The sequence below is a fragment of the Thalassophryne amazonica genome, chromosome 10 (genome assembly GCF_902500255.1).
Source record: "Thalassophryne amazonica chromosome 10, fThaAma1.1, whole genome shotgun sequence".
Lineage (NCBI taxonomy): Eukaryota > Metazoa > Chordata > Actinopteri > Batrachoidiformes > Batrachoididae > Thalassophryne > Thalassophryne amazonica.
In genome coordinates this window covers 66,552,159-66,576,608 of record NC_047112.1, presented here as the reverse complement: position 1 = coordinate 66,576,608, position 24,450 = coordinate 66,552,159, and the positions used below count along the sequence as shown (strand labels likewise).

The 24,450-nt window shown below is 46.4% G+C and overlaps 1 protein-coding gene across 1 annotated transcript in view; it reads right to left on the bottom strand.

The window, feature by feature from the left end:
- rad54l (RAD54 like) overlaps window positions 1-24,450 on the bottom strand; it is a 113,536-nt gene that overhangs the window by 16,662 nt on the left and 72,424 nt on the right. Inside the window, exons 13-17 of the mRNA XM_034180176.1 lie at window positions 20,427-20,537; window positions 1,705-1,828; window positions 1,557-1,635; window positions 1,304-1,483; window positions 274-437 (exon numbers count right to left, since the gene is read on the bottom strand). Of these exons, the coding sequence (XP_034036067.1) occupies window positions 274-437; window positions 1,304-1,483; window positions 1,557-1,635; window positions 1,705-1,828; window positions 20,427-20,537 (658 nt within the window). The remainder of the gene's footprint in view (window positions 1-273; window positions 438-1,303; window positions 1,484-1,556; window positions 1,636-1,704; window positions 1,829-20,426; window positions 20,538-24,450) is intronic.

Below are 24,450 nucleotides of genomic sequence, written 5' to 3'. Positions count from 1 at the left end.
CTACTTGCTATTGTCCCTGATGACTATATCTGTTAATGTGCCTTCTTTTGTTCCTGTTGCTTTGTTTGTGTATGTGCTTGTTTGTTAATTAAAAAGAAAAAAAAAAAGTTTGTGGGGGCATGGCTTTGGACGGAGCACTGAGGGGGTAGGGAGGATGGGGGTGGAACCTTGACGAGGTGCTACTTTCAAATCATCCTCGCTTTCTTGCTAGCTCTGCAGGACTACCAACTATAGCTTTAAGTGTGTGATTCTGTAAATAACAAGAGGCTTTACTTGTCATGTGTGTCGCTGGTGGTTTCCTCATTCAGTGTGAAGAGTTCTCGGAGTTCACCCAGGGAGAAGTGGCGCTCGACGTCCTGCTCCTCGTCCACCACACAGCTGCTGAGGGCCTTCTTATGAGCCTGTCTCTGCAGAATCTTCTCCTCGATTGTCCCCGTCTGCAGCACACAAACATCACAAAGATTAAAAGCATGAAAATTCAGTCAGGTATGTCTTCTATAATATATTCCAATTCTAAGGTATAACTATTCTAATGTATACTAAGGTATATCTAAAAAAGGAAGAGCTGAATAGAAGAGTAGAATAGAGTAGAGCAGAGCTACTTAGGTGCCTGTGTCTGGGATGCATGGATTTAAAAAGGTCTCAGTGATGATCATTACACGACTGTCCTGAATGATGATTTCATTGTCAATGAAATCCCACACCTAAGAGCTGTTGAGGTCTTAGTGATGCTCAGGCTGATTCATTCCTAAGACCTGTATAGTCTTTACAGCTGCCAGCCGTCACTATGTCCTTAAAGTGGTTGGTGAACACCTCTGCTCACTGTGGGCACTGTGTTTACTTTATGGAGGGCTGTCCGGTCCACCCAGGGGTGTGGGAAATGGCCGATAATGCGCAACTGCTACGAGGGTTGTATGCATTACAGTGATGCAAGTAAGTGTCTGTCCCACCTTTGGCATCTACTGCTTATCCTGGCTGTGTGATTCCTACGGAGTCCAGGAGAATTTGAGGGGGTAGTTAAAGGGGTGATGAAAGGCTGAAACCATGGAGAAAATCCAGCGACTTCCCTGCGTCCTGACAATCATTCAAACCATTACTGATGTATGTCTGCCCATATGAGGAAAACCGCATGCTGAACCATGACCCCATCACAGCCACTCAATGTCTACATCAAAGACTACAACAATGGTCAACTGTTAAATGGTGCAGACGCGTGCCGGAGTACGCACCAACGTGACACCAACAGTCCAACGTTAGCAGAAGCGTGAGGTTAGCAGATGTTATTAAAGTGTGATTTACTGACAGACAGCAGTCTGTAGATATAACAGGTCTTCTTCTGGCCGTCTCTCCAAACCCGTGCCATCGCCTGCTCATCATTGGCCGGGTTCCAGTCAGGATCAAACATCACCAAGCGATTAGCGCCGATCAGATTCAGCCCACATCCTCCAGCCTTACTACTCAGCATGAAGATAAACTCTGGGTTCTACAAAAAACAAGAAAGTTTAGTGGAGCGACGGCTCTCAGCAGCACACAGCGTCCATTAAATCCCAACTTACAGACGGAGTATTGAAGTTTTCCACAATCTTTGCCCTTTTCTTGATCGACATCGTCCCGTCCAATCGAACATACGGGTACCTGCAACAGACCAGGAACTCTGACCTTAATACTCTGTTAAGTAATGTCCATTTCTGCAACAAAGGGTACCTTCTTGATCTGCACAGCTTCTCAAAGAGATCCAGTGTTTGAGTGTAGTTGGAGACCAGCACCACCTTGTCGCTAGTTGTGGTTCGTGTAATTGCCAGGATGTAGTCAAGAACCAGCATTTTTCCTGAAAGAAAAGGGACAATCAACACGCTGCACGAACCATGAATCACAAGACAGAAAACTGGTCAAAAAGTCACAGTCACCTCCACTTTATTGTTCCAGATATATATTTTTAAAAAAATCAGGTCTTGGGTCCTGACCAGCAGGTATCCATGCAGCCAGCGGTCCATCACTATTTCCTGTCAACAGATAACTATCTGCCACCAACAGGTTGTGTCCTCTGCTTCATGCAGTAACTGTGATCCTCAATACTGAGGGGCCTGCAAACTGGAATATGTTCATGGAAAAAACATGTCCTCACAGCACAAGCAGACTGCCTCATTTGGACCTTCAACGGTAACTACTCATTTGAAAAAAGGTATTTCCAGCACTACGAAAAGATAGAGAAATGATACACCCAGCTATCATTTTAGCTCCCTGGATTACCGAGCGGTCTCACAACATGCAGGAACCAGAAGCACCAGGACTCTGAAGACACCACCACACATACCTGTGCAGTGACCTGAATGCAGAACTACATACAAAGAATTCAACATCCAGCAGCTATCTGACAGTATGGACTTAAGTCTTGATCCAGGAAGTCAGGCCTCAATACTCCAGCCCCTCACTCAGCATTAGGGATGGGTACTGATGAGACTTTATCGATAGGTGCCGTTATCGAGTCAACTTATTGAGTCTTAAAGTAAATAAATAAGAAATTGGTTACTGGAGAAATAAACAAAATCTGTATTTTTTGTAAAAAGCATTTCCTTTCACGTATTAATGAGACAAATTTAACTCCATAGCCTCTGAGCTGCTGTCTTGCATCCTGCTGCACTGCACGTCTCCATCAATGTAATTCATAAAGAACTTAGAGCGACTCATTTTCGGGGGAGAAATATCTGTTTTTGTTTGTTGTACTTTGTTGTCTGTATTACAACATTTGGAAAGAGGTGTCATTTGATTTAAAACAGCGATTCTCTTTGAAGTTATTAATTCCAATCGAAATTTATCTTTCCAGCATTTACGAGAGCAGTGTAGTTAGTCCCACAAAACAGATATTATTATTATTATTATTATGATTTCTTTTACCTGACGGACAGTAACTTCAGTTTATGAACCGCCGAGGCAGGTCAGGCTCATCCCAGAGGAACGTCCCAGTTAGTGACTTTAATCAACACAATTGACATGATTGACATCTTTAAATGGCTTTGAGGGGGGTTAGTGAAGAAATTACAGACCTGCTGCTCCTGAAAAGCAGTGAAGCAGCGGGTCATTGCTTGAAGCTTCAATCTTCACTGTGTAATGTAATGAGGACTTGATTAATGTAATAATAATAACAGAATACAATGATTTGCGAATCCTCTTCAACCTATATTCCATTGAATACACCACAAAGACAAGATATTTAATGTTCAAACTGATAAACTTTATTGTTTTTGTGCAAATATTTGCTCATTTTGAAATGGATGCCTGCAACACAGTTCAAAAAAGCTGGGACAGTGGTATGTTTACCGCTGTGTTGCATCACCTTTCCTTCTAACAACACTCAATAAGCAATTGGGAACTGAGGACACTAATTGTTGAAGCTTTGTAGGTGGAATTCTTTCCCATTCTTCCTTGATGTACAACTTTAGTTGTTCAACAGTCCGGGGTCTCCGCTGTCGTATTTTACGCTTCATAATGCGCCACACATTTTTAATGGGCGACAGGTCTTGACTGCAGGCAGGCCAGTCTAGTACCTGCACTCTTTTACTACGAGGCCACGCTATTGTAACACGTGCAGAATGTGGCTTGGCATTGTCTTGCTGAAATCAGCAGGGAAGTCCCAGAAAAAGACATTGCTTAGATGGCAGCATGTGTTGCTCCAAAACCTGGATGTACCTTTCAGCAGTGATGGTGTCATCACAGATGTGTAAGTTGCCCATGCCATGGGCACTAACAGACCCCCATACCATCACAGATGCTGGCTTTTGAAATTTGCGCTGGTAATAGTCTGGATGGTCTTCTTCCTCTTTTGTCCACAGGACACGACGTCCATGATTTCCAAAAACAATTTGAAATGTGGACTCATCAGACCACAGCACACTTTTCCACTTTGCGTCTGTCTATTTCAAATGAGCTCGGGCCCAGAGAAGTTGGCTGCATTTCTGGATGTTGTTGATGTATGACTTTCACTTTGCATGGTAGAGTTTTAACTTGCACTTGTAGATGGAGCAGGGAACTGTGTTAACTGACAATGGTTTCTGAAGTGTTCCTGAGCCCACGTGGTAAGATCCTTTACACAATGATGCCGTTTTTTAATGCAGTGCTGCCTGAGGGGTCGAAGGTCATGAGCATTCAACGTTAGTTTTCAGCCTTGCTGCTTACGTGTAGAAAGTTCTCCAGATTCTCAGATTCTTCTGATTATATTATGAACTGTAGATGATGGAACCCCTAAATTCCTTGCAATTGAACGTTGAGAAACATTGTTTTTAAACTATTGGACTATTTTTTTCATGCAGTTCACAAAGTGGTGATCCTCACCCCATCTTTGCTTGTGAACGGCTGAGCCTTTCAAAATGAGCAAATATTTGTACAGAAACAATAAAGTTTATCAGTTTGAACATTAAATATCTTGTCTTTGTGGTGTATTCAAATGAATACAGGTTGAAGAGGATTTGCAAATCATTGTATTTTGTTTTTATTTACATTTTACACAACATCCCAACTTCATTGGAATTGGAGTTGTAAGCTGCTGCAGCTTTTTGAACTGACCCCGCCATTTCCCATCCTTTGCGCCATTGTTTGTCGTCCACCAAATTACAAGATCTTCATAAATGATTTTGCAGACTTTCTGTCTGGGATCATGGTGAAATATGATCATAATTTAATATTCACGTTTGTTGTTAAATTTAATTGACTCCTTTGATTTTACCCAGTGTGTACCTGGCCCAACTCATGAAAAGGGGCATATTTTGGACATGGAGCTACCCGCGGCGAGCATGAGGTGTACTATCTCCCACGGGAGTTTGGAAGTGTGATTATGCTCTGCGCGTATATTCCTCCTTCTGCAGACGCCGCCACTGCCTGTGAGCAGATTCACAGCACAGTCACGCGGCTGCTGACGCAACACCCAGGCGCGCTCTTCCTCATCACCGGGGACTTTAATCACACCTCCCTCCCCACATTCACCCAGTATGTCACGTATAAAACCAGGGACAATAGAATACTGGACCTTTTTTACACTAATGTGGAGGATGCTTACACCTCCACCCCCCTCCCCCCGCTCGGACGCTCTGATCACAATCTCATCTATCTGCTCCCCCAATACACACCCAGGGTGAGAAGAGAACTAATACACAAAAGATCAGTGAAACTCTGGACTGAAGAGGCCACTGAGAGGCTGAGGGACTGCTTCAGAACCACAGACTAGAGCATGTTTCAAAACTCTTATGGTGAAGACATCAACGGCCTGACCCAGTGTGTCACTGACTACGTGAACTTCTGTGTGGAGAGCACTGTGCCCACCCGGAGGGTACGGTGCTTCCCCAACAACCACCCCTGGGTTACCCCCGAGCTGAAGGCCCTGATGAACCAGAAGAAGAGGGCCTTCAACTCGGGAGACAGAGAGGAGCAGCGTAGAGTCCAACAGGAGCTCCAGTGGAAGATCCGTGCAGCCAAGAAGGTGTATGGAAGGAAGATGGAGGAGCAGCTGGCCCAGAACAACGTCAGAGATGTGTGGAGATGCCTCAAGATCGCCTCTGGATTTGGGCAGAGTGCCAGCAGGACTTCAGATGGGATTATCAGTTTGAAGAGGAGCTAAACAGCTACTTTAACCGTTTTGGCTCCTCCACGCCTGCCCCCCCCCCCCCCCGCCTGCTCCCGGCTCCCCACATGTTTCCAGCAGCCAGCCCTCCAGTCCCTTTGACCCACCACCTTCTACCCCCTGGTCACCTTCACTGCACCCTGGACCTCGTCCCTCCACCCCCTCGACGGTATTCAGCACCATCCCACCTCAACTCACACTCCAGCTCCCCCTCCCCCCTCACTGTAACTCCAACTGAGATGAGAGGCCAGCTCCTGCGGCTGAAGCAGAGGAAAGCAGCAGGACCTGATGGGATCTCCCCGAGGCTGCTGAGAACCTGTGCAGATGAGCTCTGTGAGGTCCTCAGCCACATCTTCAACATGAGCCTCAGCCTGGGGGTGGTCCCCACCCTGTGGAAGACCTCCTGTGCGGTCCCGGTTCCCAAAACACAGCATGCCAAGGAACCGGCCCACTACAGACCAGTTGCCCTGACCTCCCACCTCATGAAGACCATGGAACGGCTCGTCCTGTCTCACCTCCGCACCGTGGTGAGCGACACAAGGGACCCACTGCAGTTCGCCTACAGGCCCAACATCGGGGTAGATGACGCTGTCATCTACCTACTGCAATGACTGCACCCACCTGGAGACCGGCGGGAGAGCTGTGAGTCATGTTCTTTGATTTCTCCAGCGCTTTTAACACTATCAGACTGGCACTGCTGAGGGGGAAACTGGAGGACGCAGGTGTGGATGGACACCTCGCTGCCTGGCCCATCCACCACCTCACTGACCGCCCGCAGTACGTGCGGCTGCGCGGCTGTCAGTCTGAGGTGGTAAGGTGCAGCAGCGGGGCCCCCCAGGGCACCGTCCTCTCGCCTTTCCTCTTCACCCTCTACACCTCGGACTTCACCTACAACACGGACAGTTGCCACCTCCAGAAGTTCACTGACGACTCCGTCATTGTGGGTCGCGTGTCTGAGAGGAACGAGCTGGAGTCCCGGTTGGTCATCACAGACTTCCTGGACTGGTGTGAGCGCAACCACTTGTGTCTCAACACCAGTAAGACGAAGGAGATGGTGACTGACTTCAGGAGGAAACCATCACCTCATCCACCGGTGAACATCCAGGGGGAGGACATAAAGACTGTGGACAGTCTCAAATACCTGGGTGTTCACCTCAACAGCAAACTGGACTGGACTCACAACACCGACGCCCTGTACAAAAAAGGTCAGAGTCGCCTCCACCTCCTGAGGAGACTGAGATCCTTTGGAGTGAGCAGGCCTCTGCTTAAGACCTTCTACAAGTCTGTTGTAGCCTCAGCTCTCCTCTATGCTGTTGTCTGTTGGGCCCCGGGCAGCACAGAGTGGGAGAGAAAGAGACTGAATAAGCTTGTCAGGAAGTCTAGCTCTGTCCTGGGCTGTCCTCTGGAGTCTCTGGAGGAGGTGGCAGAGAGGAGGGTGTTAACCAAGCTCAAATCCATCATGAACAACTCCTCTCACCCTCTGCACCGGACTGTAGTGGAGCTGACCAGCTCGTTCAGTGACAGACTGAGGGACCCTCAGTGCAAGAAGGAACGATACTGCAGGTCGTTCCTCCCTGCTGCTGTCAGGCTGTACAATAACACTGCGAAATAACCACATGCAATAATATGTCCACAAATCACGTGCAATATTATTAATATATCCACATATCATGTGCAATAACAACTCGTTTACAAATCCCAGCACTAATATCACCTTATCACATCTAAACTCCATTTCACGTATTGTAAAGAAGATGCTCCTATCTATGCATATGTATATGTGTATAGGTATGTGTGTACATATGGGTATGCGTGTGTATATATATATATATATATATATATATATATATATATATATGTACACAACAAAAATATAAACGCATCACTTTTGGTTTTGCTCCCATTTTGCATGAGATGAACTCAAAGATCTAAAACTTTTCCACATACACAATACACAATAGTTTTCTGATGTCAATGTTGTGGATCGAGTGGCCCATGGTGGCGGTGGGGTTATGGTATGGGCAGGCGTCTGTTATGGACGAAGAACACAGGTGCATTTTATTGATGGCATTTTGAATGCACAGAGATACCGTGACGAGATCCTGAGGCCCATTGTTGTGCCAACATCCAAGAACATCACATCATGTTACAGCAGGATAATGCACGGCCCCATGTTGCAAGGATCTATACACAATTCTTGGAAGCTGAAAATGTCCCAGTTCTTGCATGGCCGGCATACTCACCGGACATGTCACCCATTGAGCATGTTTGGGATGCTCTGGACCGGCGTATATGACAGCGTGTACCAGTTCCTGCCAATATCCAGCAACTTCGCACAGCCATTGAAGAGGAGTGGACCAACATTCCACAGGCCACAATTGACAACCTGATCAACTCTATGCAAAGGAGATGTGTTGCACTGCATGAGGCAAATGGTGGTCACACCAGATACTGACTGGTATCCCCCCCCCCCCAATAAAACAAAACTGCACCTTTCAGAGTGGCTTTTTATTGTGGACAGTCTAAGGCACACCTGTGCACTAATCATGGTGTCTAATCAGCATCTTGATATGGCACACCTGTGAGGTGGGATGGATTATCTCAGCAAAGGAGAAGTGCTCACTATCACAAATTTAGACTGGTTCGTGAACAATATTTGAGGGAAATGGTGATATTGTGTATGTGGGAAAAGTTTTAGATCTTTGAGTTCATCTCATACAAAATGGGAGCAAAACCAAAAGTGTTGCGTTTATATTTTTGTTGAGTGTATGTATAGTGAGGAATATTTGAATACTTGAGGAATATTCATTCATTCATTCATCTTCTACCGCTTAGTCCAATTAAGGGTCGCGGGGGGCTGGAGCCTATCCCAGCAGTCATAGAGCACGAGGTGGGGTACACCCAGGACAGGACGCCAGTCTGTCGCAGGACCACAAATAGACAAACAAACACAGACACACACACCTACGGACAATTTTAAAGATTCCAATCCACCTAACCCGCATGTCTTTGGACGTGGGAGGAAACCGGAGCACCCGGAGGAAACCCACGCAAACAAGGGGAGAACATGCAAACTCCACACAGAAAGGCCACGGGAATTGAACCCATGACCTTCTCGCTGTGAGGCAACAGTGCTAAGTCACTAATCTAAAAAAAACATCCGGAAATCACAATGTATGATTTTTAATAATTTATTTGTATGTTACTGCTGCAAATAAGTATTTGAACACCTGTGAAAATCAATGTTAATATTTGGTACTGTAGCCTTTTTTTTTTTTTTTGCAATTACAGAGGTCAAACGTTTCCTGTAGTTTTTCACCAGGTTTTCACACACTGCAGCAGGGATTTTGGTCCACTCATCCATACAGATCTTCTCCAAATCTTTCAGGTTTGGAGTTTCAGCTCCCTCCAAAGATTTTCTATTGAGTTCAGGTCTGGAGACTGGCCAGGCCACTCCAGGACCTTGAAATGCTTCTTACAGAGCCCCTCCTTAGTTGCCCTGGCTGTGTGTTTGGGGTCATTGCCATGCTGGAAGACCCAGCCATGACCCATCTTCAATGCTCTTACTGAGGGAAGGAGGTTGTTTGACAAAATCTCGCAATACATGACCCCATCCATCCTCCCTTCAATATGGTGCAGTCGTCCTGTCCCCTTTGCAGAAGAGCACCCCCAGAGTATGATGTTTCCACCCTCATGCTTCACAGTTGGGATGGTTTTCTTGGGGTTGTTCTCATCCTCTAAACATGGTAAGTGGAGTTGATTCCAAAAAGCTCAATTCTGGTCTCATCTGACCACATGACCTTCTCCCATGCCTCCTCTGGATCATCCAGATGGTCACTGGTGAACTTCAAACGGGCCTGGACATGTGCTGGCTTGAGCAGGGGGACCTTGCTGCCCTGCAGGATTTTAAACCATGACAGCATCATGTGTTACTACTGTAATCTTTGTGACTGTGGTCCCACCTCTCTTCAGGTCATTGACCAGGTCCTCCTGTGTAGTTCTGAGCTTTCTCAGAATCATCCTTACCCCACAAAGTGAGATCTTGCATGGAATCCCAGACCGAGGGAGATTGACAGTCATCTTGTGTTTCTTCCACTTTCTAATAAATAATCATAACAGTTGTTGCCGCCTACCAAGCTGCTTGCTTGTTGTCCTGTAGTCCATCCCAGCCTTGTGCAGGTCTACAGTTTTGTCCCTGGTGTCCTTAGACCGCTCTTTGGTCTTGGCTATGGTGGACAGGTTGGAGTATGATTGATTGAGTGTGTGAACAGGTGTCTTTTATACAGGTAACAAGTTCAAACAGGTGCAATTAATACAGGTAAAGAGTACAGAATAAGAGGGCTTCTTAAAGAAAAATTAACAGGTCTGTGAGAGCCAGAATTTTTGCTGGTTGGTAGGTGTTCAAATAGTTATTTGCAGCAGTAACATACAAAAAAATTATTAAAGAATCATACATTGTGATTTCCGGATTTTTTTTTAGATTATGACCCCTCCATGATTTTTAAGTGGGAGAACTTGCAAAATCACAGGATGTTCAAATACTTATTTTCCTCACTGTATACTGTACATACGTATATAGGTATGTACGTGGGTGTATATATATATATATATATTCCATTTCTACCTCATTTCTTATGTCTTGTACTATTGCACGTATGTGAGTGCGTGTGTGTGTATATATATATATATATATATATATATATATATATATATATATATATATATATATGTATACATACATACATATTCCATTTCTACCTCATTTCTTATGTCTTGTACTGTTGCAACAATTATTACTGCTTTGCACATGCTGTTCGATGAACATTTTCCTCTACTTGCACCCACCTTGTGTATTGTCTTAAGAGCTGACGTAACGTGAATTTCTCCTCTGTGAGATCAATAAAGTTTATCTATCTATATTTTAGATCTCGTGTTGTCTTATGGTTTGTCTGTGTCTGTCAATGAAATCTGTGCTACTCTGTGCATTTCTGATCATCTACCTGTGTTGTTCACTTTGACACTTCCGTGTTCGGTGGAAAAACCACCTGCCCCTGAGTGCCACTGGTGTACTATTAACCTTTTGACTGCCACACAGTTTTCCACTATTTTGAATTATACTTTTTGTGTACACTTGATAGAAAATGTGCTCTCAGTGTTGATGAGATTCTGTCTGTTTTTAACTCCACATGTACAGACATCTTGGAGTGTATTGCTCCTCTTAGGCCAAGGCGCTCTAAACAACTCTCTCAATGCGCACTCTCAGACGCGTTGAGAGAAAGTGGAAAAAAGCTGATCTCACTGTATCTAGACAAATCCTTCATAGCTGTCTGGCTGATTATCAAACAGCCATTAAAACTGCCAAGACTGCTTATTTCTCCACCTTAGTCTCAAATAATGCCACAAGCCCCTCTTGTGCCAATGCCTACCCTCAGCAATAATTTTTTTTACAATTTTTCATCAAAAAAGTGTCTATCATCAGACCAGCTCACCCAGGTAGGCCTATCACGGACCCTGATCTTTCTTTGTGCCAGTGTTGTATAGTAACAAAGTAAAAATTCTTCACTACTGTACTTAAGTACGTTTTGGGAGACTTTGTACTTTGAGTTTTTTTAATTCAGCTTACTTTCACTTTTACTTCACTACATTTCCGAACTTAATTGCATACTACTACTCCGATACATTTTCTATTTGCCATGCCGTTACTCGTTACACACACACACAAAAAAGAAGCCATGTCTGGTAGGCTTTTTTGCAGTTGCGCAGTTGGGGGGTGTTTGTCAGGAAAATGCTAATTTCTCTACATTGATTACAGACCTGCAGCGGGTCTGTAATCAATTTTTCTGCAACGCGGCTTTGCTTTGAACCTTGAACCAATCGAAGCAGTGATTCGCAGGTCGAAGAAGTGTTTCGATCTACGATTCGTGGATTGATTGGTTTATTTCGCTTTATCCTAATTTTTCCCCGCTAAAACCCTGAAGAGCATATGTCTGTGAGTAATATTTAATATTTTTATGTTAAACCGACCTGTTATGGTCTTCTGAAATAGTTGATAGATGTATTTTATAACTTAAAAATGGGACCGATGCTAACGCGTTAGCATGACTATGGCGTTTTCAATGTTAAAGTTAGCATTAAGCTGTTTGTATCAGTACGTTTGTGTTGATTTGTTTTCTGTATAATTAATAGCTCAGTGTTCGTTGTCGTAAAAGAGTCGAATTGTAATTTTTTTAATTTATTTTTATTCATATATTATAGCAACAACAATAATAGTCTACATAATAGACAATAATAGTCAATAATAATAGACTAATAATAATGTTACAATACAATTTTAGACAAAGAGACAAAAAGAACCTAATGAAACAAAACACAACAGAAAAGATAAAACCATGGAACAATGAAAATAAATAAATACATATAGAAATAAATAACTTTCCTATGAACACCTAGAGAGTAGCCTATTCTCGTTTAGGTTTTGAAACCTTGTTTCTGAAGTGTTTTTGTGTGATATGCACAATTTTCAGTACTTTGACTAATACTACCAGTCATTTACAAGCCTAGATAAACTTTGTAATATAAAAAAAAAAAAAATCAGTCCGCTTTTGATTATTAACATTTACTTGTACTGATTTACTTGTACTTTGATTAAAAAGAAAAATCTTGATCCCTCTATCATTTTGAATTTTAGGCCTATATCGGAGATTCCCTTTTTATCCATTTTTTTTTTAGAGAGAGGTCTACTTCCAGTTGCAGTCATTTTTAGCTTAGCACATTTATGAAAACTTTCAGTCTGGTTTCAAACCCAGACACAGCACTGAAACTGCTCTGCTGACAGTTTTTAATGATTTGACTTTAGCTTCTGACTCAAGTAGTCCTGCCGTCCTAATGCTTTTAGACCTGATAGCCGCCTTTGACACAGTGGACCACGTGATCTTGCTGCGTCATCTCGAGCAGTGTGTGGAGATTATGGGCTCTGCTCTCAGCTGGTTCAGTTCCCACCTCACAGAGCGGAGCTTTTCTGTGCAGTTGGGACACTTTTTCTTCAGATGTGGCCCCACTGACCTGTGGAGTCCCCCCAGGCTCAATACTCAGCCCTATTCTTTTTCTTTAGTATATGTTGCCCCTAGGCAGTGTTTTTCAAAAATACCAAATTCTTTTCAATTGTTTTTAAAGCTCTCAATCGCCTGGCCCCTGTCTACCTTTCCAAGCTCCTGTCATATCTTCAACATCTTTAAAAGGCTTTGAGGGGGGTTAGTGACAGAAAGTCTGTAGACATAACAGGTCTTCTTCTGGCCGTCTGTTGTGTGGGCCGCCAGAAGAGGAGGTACTGCTGGCCCACCACCAGAGGGCGGGCTTCAGGCACGAGAGGGCGCTGCCGCCACGGACACAACCGGGAGTGACAGCTGTCACACATCAACTCATGACAGTTGTCACCCATCATTTCATCACTCCATAAAAGCCGGATGTCATCTCCACCTCGCTGCCGAGATATCATCTACCTGTGAAGGTAATTCTCTGCTAAACTGAAAACATTGACTAACAGTCTGAACTTCTTTGCAGCCGTTTTCCTGTAAGTGTTTCCTTATCTGAGGGATTGGCGTTTGGTGTGATCAGCGACGGCTTCGCTTCACCCCCCAACCAGATAAGTGGTTGACAGGAGCTGCACGTGTGTGTGATTAGAGGTGGAGGTGACTTTCCACCTTCTGACTGTTTTTGTTACTGGGTGTGCACACACCCACATCTCACTGTTTGTGCTCCTCGCCAGCAGTACCAGATCCGACAGTCGGGGACGGTGATCACCTGGGAATTCGGGACTTGGCGGCTCCAGTATTCTCCGGGTTCTGTGGCGGTGGAAATCGTGTGGTTCCGGCTCTTATCAGGACAGACGTCTTCTATCCTCGAGCCTGCCCACACGTCACCTTGGTGTATTGACTGCTGTCAGATTCTGTGATTGTCTGTATCATCGTTGTGCACATTCACAACATTAAATTGTTACCTTTTGGCTCATCTATTGACCGTTCATTTGCGCCCCCTGTTGTGGGTCCGTGTCACTACACTTTCCCCAACTTTCGGCCAACGTCATGGAACCCGAGGGACGTCAACCATCTGTTGGACAGCCAATGGAAGAGCAGGGTGCACAGGCGTCGGCTGGAGGCGTGATTGGTGAGTTGCAGCACATCCTCACCGCCTTTACCGCTCGGATGGACCTGATGACCGAGCAAAACATCATCCTTAATCGCAGGATGGAGGCCTTCACCGGTGGAAGCGCGCGCTCAGGGCGCTGCTGCAGCTCCTCCTCCTGCCGACCCGGTGCCGAATACAGACATTCCACTGGTCATTCAACGACCCCCCGCACCATCCCCTGAAGCATACATAAGCCCCCCAGAGCCGTACGGAGGTTGTGTGGAGACGTGCGCGGACTTTCTTATGCAGTGTTCGCTCGTCTTTGCACAGCGTCCCGTGATGTACGCGTCTGACGCCAGTAAGGTGGCTTACGTGATTAATTTGCTTCGAGGTAAGGCACGCGCTTGGGCTACAGCGCTTTGGGAACAAGGTTCACGGCTCCTTGCCTCTTATACTGGGTTTGTGAGGGAGCTCAGAACTGTTTTTGATCACCCCAACAGAGGCGAAACCGCGTCCACCGTGCTGCTGTCAATGAGACAGGGGCGCCGGAGTGCAGCCGAATATGCAGTCGACTTCCGCATCACGGCTGCGAGATCCGGCTGGAATATGACTGCGCTCCGCGCCGCCTTCATAAACGGACTGTCGTCGGTCCTGAAGGAGCACCTGGTGACTAAGGAGGAACCGCGGGATTTGGCTGAGCTTATCGATTTGGTTATACGATTGGACAATCGGTTAGAAGAACGCCGACGGGAGCGAGGCGAAGGGCGTGGTCAGGCACAAGCCGTCCCTCTTCCTCCCGGGTCCGAAAGAGAGCTGTCTTCCCCACGCTCCACAGCCACAGCGCTCCGTGTGGCTACAGCTCCCCCTGCTGACGATGCTAGGGACACGAGCAGGGCCACATTCAGACAGAGGAGGCTGATCCGCGGGGAGTGCTTTGTCTGCGGCTCGAGTGAGCATCAGCAGAGAGTCTGCCCCAAACGGTCAAAACACAAACGCCCGCCCTTAGAGACTGGGCTGAGAGGGGGTCAAAACATTCACGTGGGTCATACACATCTTTCAACACGACTCCCAGTTACAATCCTGAGCGGGGATTTAACCCTTCAAGTCCCAGCACTGGTGGACACGGGGTCAGAAGGGAATCTGCTGGATAGCAGATGGGCAAGGGAGGCAGGGCTCCCTCTGGTGGTGCTTTCTTCGCCAGTGAAGGTGCGAGCACTAGATGGCACTCTTATCCCTTTTATCACACACAAGACACTACCTGTAACCCTGGTAGTGTCTGGGAATCACCGGGAGGAGATTGAGTTTTTTGTAACTCCTTCTACCTCCCGCGTGATTTTGGGCTTCCCATGGATGATTAAACACAATCCCCGGATTGATTGGCCATCTGGGGTTGTGGCTCAGTGGAGCGAAACCTGCCACAGGAATTGTTTAGGATCCTCGGTTCCTCCCGGTGTAAACGCTAATGAGGAGGTTAAAGTCCCTCCCAATCTGACAGCGGTGACGGTTGAGTACCACGATCTTGCTGATGTCTTCAGCAAGGATCTGGCGCTCACCCTTCCCCCGCACCGTCTGTACGATTGTGCCATTGATTTGGTCCCGGGCGTTGAGTTCCTGTCCAGCAGGCTGTACAATCTCTCACGTCCCGAGCGCGAATCAATGGAGACCTACATCCGGGACTCATTAGCTGCCGGGTTGATCCGGAATTCCGCCTCCCCGATGGGTGCAGGTTTCTTTTTTGTGGGCAAGAAAGATGGCGGACTCCGTCCATGCATTGATTACAGGGGGCTGAACGACATAACGGTTCGTAATCAATACCCTTTACCCCTGTTGGATTCAGTGTTCACGCCCCTGCATGGAGCCCAAATTTTCACCAAACTGGACCTCAGGAATGCGTACCACCAAATGGAAGACGGCATTCAACACCCCATTAGGTCATTTTGAGTACCTGGTCATGCCGTTCGGCCTCACTAACGCCCATCCATCCGTCCATGGAGGCCGACGTCCGGAAGTATGTCCAGGCCTGCGCCACCTGTGCCAGGGGCAAGGCAGACCACTCCAAGACACAAGGACTTCTGCAACCGCTTCCGGTGCCTCGTCGCCCCTGGTCTCACATTGGCCTGGACTTTGTCACGGGCCTCCCGCCGTCCCAGGGCATGACGACCATCTTCACGATAGTGGACCATTTCTCCAAGGCGGCCCACTTTGTGGCCCTCCCGAAGCTCCTTACGGCCCAGGAGACAGCAGACCTCCTGGTCCACCACGTCGTACGTCTGCATGGGATACCAACTGACATTGTCTCGGACCGTGGTCCTCAGTTCTCCTCACAGGTTTGGAGGAGTTTCTGCAGAGAACTGGGGGCCAAAGTGAGCCTCTCGTCTGGGTATCACCCTCAGACGAATGGACAGGCAGAGCGGGCCAACCAAGAACTTGAACAGGCCCTCCGCTGTGTTACATCCGCGCACCCGTCGGCCTGGAGTCACCATCTGGCTTGGATTGAGTACGCCCATACCAGCCAAGTGTCCTCTGCCACCGGCGTCTCCCCATTTGAGGTGTGTCTGGGGTACCAGCCCCCATTGTTCCCCGTGGTGGAGGGAGAGGTCGTGTGCCCTCGGTCCAGGCCCACCTGCGAAGATGCCGTCGGGTGTGGCGCACCGCCCGTTCTGCCTTGTTGAAGGCCCGGACGAGGGCTAAGGCCCATGCAGACCGCCGGCGTTCCCCGGCCCCTGCTTACCAGCCCGGGCAGGAGGTGTGGCTTTCAACGTCCCCCTCCAAGTGGACTCACCCAAACTCAAGGACAGGTATATTGGTCCATTCAAGATCCTCAAAGTCCTCAGTCCGGCCGCAGTGAAGCTCCAGCTCCCAGCTTCACTGCGGGTCCACCCGGTTTTTCATGTTTCCCGGATCAAGCCACACCACACCTCACCCCTCTGTGCTCCTGGACCAGCGCCGCCTCCTGCCCAGATCATCGATGGGGAGCCTGCATGGACGGTTCGTAGGCTCCTGGACGTCCGTCAGAAGGGCCGGGGGTTTCAGTATCTGGTGGATTGGGAGGGGTATGGACCTGAAGAACGCTCCTGGGTGAAGAGGAGCTTCATCCTGGACCCGGACCTCCTGGCCGACTTCTACCGACGTCACCCGGACAAGCCTGGTCAGGCGCCAGGAGGCGCCCGTTGAGGGGGGGGTCCTGTTTTGTGGGCCGCCAGAAGAGGAGGTACTGCTGGCCCACCACCAGAGGGCGCCCTGCCTGAAGTGCGGGCTTCAGGCACGAGAGGGCGCTGCCGCTACGGACACAACCGGGAGTGACAGCTGTCACACATCAACTCATGACAGCTGTCACCCATCATTTCATCACTCCATAAAAGCCGGATGTCCTCTCCACCTCGCTGCCGAGATATCATCTACCTGTGAAGGTAATTCTCTGCTAAACTGAAAACATTGACTAACAGTCTGAACTTCTTTGCAGCCGTTTTCCTGTAAGTGTTTCCTTATCTGTGGGATTGGCGTTTGGTGTGATCAGCGACGGCTTCGCTTCACCCCCCAACCAGATAAGTGGTTGACAGGAGCTGCACGTGTGTGTGATTAGAGGTGGAGGTGACTTTCCACCTTCTGACTGTTTTTGTTACTGGGTGTGCACACACCCACATCTCACTGTTTGTGCTCCTCGCCAGCAGTACCAGATCCGACAGTCGGGGACGGTGATGACCTGGGAATTCGGGACTTGGCGGCTCCAGTATTCTCCGGGTTCTGTGGCAGTGGAAATCGTGTGGTTCCGGCTCTTATCAGGACAGACGTCTTCTAGCCTCAAGCCTGCCCACACGTCACCTTGGTGTATTGACTGCTGTCAGATTCTGTGATTGTCTGTATCATCGTTGTGCACATTCACAACATTAAATTGTTACCTTTTGGCTCATCTATTGACCGTTCATTTGCGCCCCCTGTTGTGGGTCCGTGTCACTACACTTTCCCCAACACCGTCTCTCCAAACCCGTGCTATCGCCTGAGGGATCAACCCTTGAGACTTTAAAATCTTCTTTAAAAACTCACCTCTTTTCTACAGCGTTCCCCATATGTACATTTTTATTTTCTTTAATTCCATTTTTATTTTACTTTACTTTTTTATTGTCTGCTGTATGAATGAATGAATGATTTACTGTCATTACAACAAGTGCAACAAAATTATCTTCACACCCAATTACCTCAGAAATACAGCAATTAATCCACAATTATTACTGATTGAATGTAATAATGGCACACAATCAGAATTAAAACAACCGCACATATACATTTGATTTGTTTATGTATGCTAAACTTTGAAGCAGTCCGTCATCCAAATTGAGGCAAAGTGAGTGTAGGCCACAGTGGAGGCCTGCACAGCCGAGGTTGGGGGTGGGGTGCTGCAGCTGTGCCGAGCGGCCTCCCGGAGTGGCAGAGTGGAGGCTGGGGTCTGGCGGGAGCGGGGACAGAAACAAAAGTAGGGGTGGGGGGGGTGGGGTATGCGTCATGTGTGCAGATGAGTTCATATCAGTCTCTGTTCATGTGTGCGTAGAGTCCAACTCAGTCTCACGGCATGTCATGAATACCTTGTGAGTTAAAAAAAAAACCCTGTGATGAAAATTTGAATCATTTCGTGATGGGAGCACGAAAAAAAAGTGAGACCGGGCTGTAGAGTCTGTAGGAGAGGGCAAATGGAGACGGAGCCACATGCTTCAGCAAGGCAGTTGAAATCTTTCTGGAGGCAAACAGCGGGGCATTTTGACCTTCGGTAGATGATGAGGCTGCCATGTTTGAGTTAGGCAGAGAGACACAGAATTCCAATACGGCCTCTCTTTAACCGTCCAGATCCAATTGTGACTATTCACTGGTCTCCAACATCAATTCCTTTGCAGGGCAGAGAAACTGCTCCGTGATAGTTTCCACTTGCATTTAAGTTCAAAAGTTAATGCAGTCTGAGATTGTACCACCCTGCCCACCTCGTTAATCATGACGGACAGATGTGGGTTTGTGGTTTTGGTAGCAGCCGTCTTGCCATTTTTCCGGTAGGTCAAGGCAGCGTCTAATCAGCAAAAGCCCTCCTACCATAAAGGTAAATAAGAATAAATCCTTGACGTCTTCCACGGACAGTTGTGCCAAGCACGCGATGCGCCACTTCTCCCAGGTGTTGAGAACAAAGCCCGCAGGATAGGTTCCATCTGGGCACACAGGGTCCCCCAACCCTGATTCCTTGTTGAAAAAATGGAGTCAATAGCGTTGAGAGACCAGCTGATCAATTCCATGGTTATTCCAAATATAGTTTGAAGAATACACAGTCTGGTGAAGTTGAGACTTTTGAAGGTTGGGGCAGAGATAGAGACAAACACACAAGGAGAGGAGAGAGGAGGAGATGCAACCACCCTCGCTGGAGTCCCAAGCTATAACTATATAGCTGTAATTTTTATTGTTGTTTTAAACTCTTATTTATTTATTATTGGGCGTAACCCGGTGCCCATTTTTACTGTACAGCACTTTGGTTAACTGCTCTCATTTTAAATGTGCTTTTGAAATAAAGTTTGAGTTGAGTTACATAATGTGAACTGAAGAACTGATAAGTGCATCATTAAGCAAAAAGGCTATTGATGTCAGTGGATCGAATCATTTATCGATTCTTAATAGGAACCGGTTTTCTATACCCATCCCTACTCAGCATCTCAACTGCTGAAACCAGGAAATCCACTGATCCCACAAATATCACAACAGTATCTGAAAAGTCAAGACCAGAAAAACCTTCCTGAGCAACAAAGGCACTGGAGCCACCGTGCAGTACCAGAAGTTGTCTCTGATGTAGCCCAGAAGAGGTCAGAGATGGACTCTACTCCCCACATTATTCACAGCATCTGTGGCTACGAGGTCCTGCACAAATACGTCCCAGAGAGCAACAGAGTGAAATGCTTTGTGAAAATCAGCGGGTTAAAATGAAGCATTGCCCGTATCAACGCGAGTACTTAGTGAGTACTCACAGAGCTAGTTAAGGTTAGAGGTCAAGGTCCTGAACTGGGCTCAGTGGCCAGAACAGGATTCACTTGGTTCTTGGTCATGATCCAGCAGAAACTCAGTCTAACCTCATGGTTATCCATTAAGTGTTGGGGAGACGGACGAGGGATAGTTATCCCAGGTATTGACTGAAGGTACTGCCTTGACCTAGATGAGAATCTAATCAGGGATCAGGTGTCATTAATTATTACCACATTGTAGCTGTTCAGTCAGCCATAGACAGAACATTACAGACTGACAAAACACGAAAGAAAGAAGACCCCAAGAAGGTCTAAGTGGCAAACCAGGCAACAAATCACTACAATAATCTTACCAGAAAGTTTCTGTGTAGGCTCTCAGTTGTCCAGGTGGTTTCCATAGTAGAGAAGCTTGAATCTTCGACTGGACTGGGTTGCTTGACGCGAGGACGTTTCGCTTCAAATCGCAGAAGCTTCCTCAGGTAAAATTCTTGCTCTGGAAGTCTGACTTCTGTCTGACTCTTGTAGAGAAGAAATCTTCTCTACAAGAGAAGAATTTCTCTCTCTTCTCTTCTGCTCTCTTCTCTTCTTTCTCTTCTCTTCCAGAGCAAGAATTTTAGCTGAGGAAGCTTCTGCGATTTGAAGCGAAACGTCCTCGCATCAAGCAACCCAGTCTAGTCGAAGATTCAAGCTTCTCTACTACTTACCAGAAAGCTGAGGCTCCACAGACTTTGGGCAGTATCCAGCTGGAAACAGCTCTAGTGACCCCTGGAAACCTTCATCACGCTGCACACACTTGTCATAAATGAGGCCTGGATCTGCAACACAGAGGTTGGCAAATGTCAGGTCTTCAATCTCCTAAGAAACAAGAGTGCTCTGAGAGCACAATATCCCCCCTGGCAAATGCTGCTTTGGTAGAAGTGGTTGCTACATTCTGATAACAGTTCAAGGACTTGTACCAATTTTCACAAAATTCCTCCTAAATAAGTGAGAAGTTGATTTCAGTATGCAGACACCCACACATGAAACTGACAGTGTCTCGGTTTGAAGGGTCATAACTCTGCCAAAATGTGTCAGTCTTGTACAATATTACAATATGTGTATTATCAACCTATAACAAGGAGTTGTGCTAAGTTTCCCAAAATTCTTCCTAAAAATGTAAGAGGAGTTGATTTCAAAATGCAGGCACCAACTCATGAAGCTGACGGAGTCTAGATTTTTTATTTTTTTTTCTTTAACAGTGATGTGGTGGTCCTTGAAGAAAATTTTGACATATTACATGTTGTTGTTCATTCGGCTGCTCCCGATTTTTGTTCGGGGTCGCCACAGCGGATACAGCCAGATCCGCCTTGGTAATTGGTATAAGTTTTACGCTGGATGCCCTTCCTGACGCAACTCCAGTTTCACCTGGAGAAACACACACAGCCACTGGTGTTCCAAAGAGGTCTCCTGTCATGATTTCGGCCTGATCTGGGGTTTGATTTGGGTTTTCCCCTCTTTCTTTTTCCCCCTTCACATGCCCCGGTCTTGATTTACTAGTTATTTTATTTTCATCATGTGATTATTCTCTGTTCTGTTTTGATTTGTCACTTTGTTTTCTTTGTTACTTGTTTCTTTGGCTTTTCATTTTGTTCTAGTTTTCTTCAGTCAGTTGTGTTTTTATTTATTGTCTAATTTATCACTTGTTTTATTTGGTTCCTCTCATTTGTAATATTTGTTGTACAGTTAGCTCAGGATTTGTTTTCAGTTATTATTTAGTCCCTGCTTTTTATGGTTTGTCTTACCACCTTGTTAAGTCAGTTTTGGTTTAATTTTGTATTTATCTCCATTTTCTCATGCAGTTTTCATTAGGTTATCACTTGTTTATTTTACTATTAATACTTGTTTAGTTTTGCTTTACTATCTATGCTCCATGTTTTCTGATCAGTTTGTCATGTTCCAGTTTGGTGTATTTGTCTTCAGTTGTAGTTCTGTTCCTGTTCTCTGTTTCACTCCACGCCCTGCATCTGCTCTGTTCTCATCCCTCTCACATCTCTGTCTGTGTTGTCACGTCACTCCACTAGCTTTGTGCCCTGCTCTCGCACTTTGTTCCAGTCTGCTTTGCGTTCTCACTTACTCACGCTCTTGGCACCTGTTCAGATATCTTTGTCTATTACATCACTCCACTTTGCACACTCCCTTCCTCACCATCTTGTCCCATCCATACTCTTTGTTCACTAGCCACACCCCCTTCTAGATTATTCCTCACATGCACCTTGTTATCAATATTTAATCTCCACCCAGCCACCACACATTTGCCAGTTTGTTGTTGCTCTATGCACACATCTCAGCCTGTGTTATTTGTCCTGAGTTCTTGCCTTGCCGTGTACCGTGTTTTGCTCTGTTCTCCTCAACCACGCCTTTTTGCCTCACCCTTGATAACTGTGTTTGCTCATCCCTTTGAACCCTGCCTGAATATGACTGCGTTCTTACCAAACCCATATTGTGCTTCTGCTCCGCTGACTGATCATCTGTGTGCTGAACCTGAGGCTGGAATAAAGACGATGATTACTCACAGGCCTAAACCAAGTCTGGGAGTCTGCTTCGCGCGTCCAACCGCTCCTGGTGTCAGGCAACCGCCCCTCCTTACATCTACCATCCAAGTACTAACCAGATCCTGCTCTGCTTAGCTTCTGAGATCTGACAGGATCAGCTTGACACAGAGTAGACCGGCTGCTTTGACATATTACATGTAATTTGGTGTAATATGGTGCAATTAATAAACTAAATGAGCGATATTTGTCAATCCCATTTTAGTCATAAAAAGCATATTTTCCTATATTGGCAAGATGACAGAACTATAATCCACATTATTATTACTTTACCGAGGTGTTGCTAGGCCGGTAGCGTAGATTTCCATCTACGCTACCTGGCTATACCCACCCGCTGTGCGTAAACAAATGACGTCATAGTGCGCAGCCCAAGAACTGTCAGCAGAGGAAAAGATAAAAAGGCAAGAAGTGTGTGTTGGTCCCAATATGGATATTCCGGATGATGTTCTCATGGATAGTACGACAATGAACAGCAGCCAAAGCAGCCAGCTTGATGAGGACGCACTGCCGAATTTGGAGAGCAGTGCGCGCCAGCCAACACGACAAAAGTTAAAGTGAGCCAACTTTACGTGTTACGTGTTGTGTATCTCAGTAAGTGATAATAATGCAAATAACATGCATTTGTCGTGCGGTATGCATTTTGTGAGTCCCTCCATTCATGCCGCCGCCCGCAATGACAGATATTCGCCCTCATCTAACTCAGGCAAATATCTGTCATTTTGGGCGACTGGGCATGGACGTCGGGCCTCTGAAAATTAATACCGCCCTTCAAAAGCATGTTATTGTATTATTATTACTATTATTAGAGGAATACGAGGGCTGTCCATAAAGTATAGGTCCTTTTTATTTTTTTCAAAAACTATATGGATTTCATTCATATGTTTTTACGTCAGACATGCTTGAACCCTCGTGCGCATGCGTGAGTTTTTCCACGCCTGTCGGTGACGTCATTCGTCTGTGAGCACTCCTTGTGGGAGGAGTTGTTCAGCCCCTCGTCGGAATTCCTTTGTCTGAGAAGTTGCTGAGAGACTGGCGCTTTGTTTGATCAAAATTTTTTCTAAACCTGTGAGACACATCGAAGTGGACACGGTTCGAAAAATTAAGTTGGTTTTCGGTAAAAATTTTAACACCTGATGAGAGATTTTGAGGTGATACTGTCGCTTTAAGGACTTCCCACGGAGCGAGAGGTCGTGCAGCGCTCTCAGCCGCCGTCGTCAGCCTGTTTCAAGCTGAAAACCTCCACATTTCAGGCTCTATTGATCCAGGACGTCGAGAGAGAACAGAGAAGTTTCAGAAGAAGTCGGTTTCAGCATTTTATCCGGATATTCCACTGTTAAAGGAGATTTTTTTAATGAAAGACGTGCAGGCGGATTGCAGCGTCGGCTCGCAGCCGCTGCGACGCTCCGCCACAGGAAAAACACCTCTGTTGGAAGCCTTAAGGACAAGTTGGAACATGTCCAGCTGTTAAACAATTTCTCATATACTCACTCCACTGAAAGCCATCAAAAGCCGCCTGGATTTTAAAAATGGTTATCAACACGGGGGTGTTTTTCCTGTGCCGCCGCACCGCGTCGGCTGCGTCCCGACGCGTGGACCCGTCCGCACGTCTTTCATTAAAAAAATCTCCTTTAACAGTGGAATATCCGGATAAAATGCTGAAACCAACTTCTTCTGAAACTTCTCTGTTCTCTCACGACGTCCTGGATCAATAGAGCCTGAAATGTGGAGGTTTTAAGCTTGAAACAGGCTGACGACGGCGCCTGAGAGCGTTGCGCGACGTCTCGCACCGTGGGAAGTCCTTAAAGCGACAGTATCACCTCAAAATCTCTCATCAGCTGTTAAAATTTTTACCGAAAACCAGCTTAATTTTTCGAACCATGTCCACTTCGATGTGTCTCACAGGTTTAGAAAAAATTTTGATCAAACAAAGCGCCAGTCTCTCAGCAACTTCTCAGACAAAGGAATTCCGACGAGGGGCTGGACGACTCCTCCCACAAGGAGTGCTCACAGACGAATGACGTCACCGACAGGCGTGGAAAAACTCACGCATGCGCACGAGGGTTCAAGCATGTCTGACGTAAAAACATATGAATGAAATCCATATAGTTTTAAAAAAAATAAAAAGGACCTATACTTTATG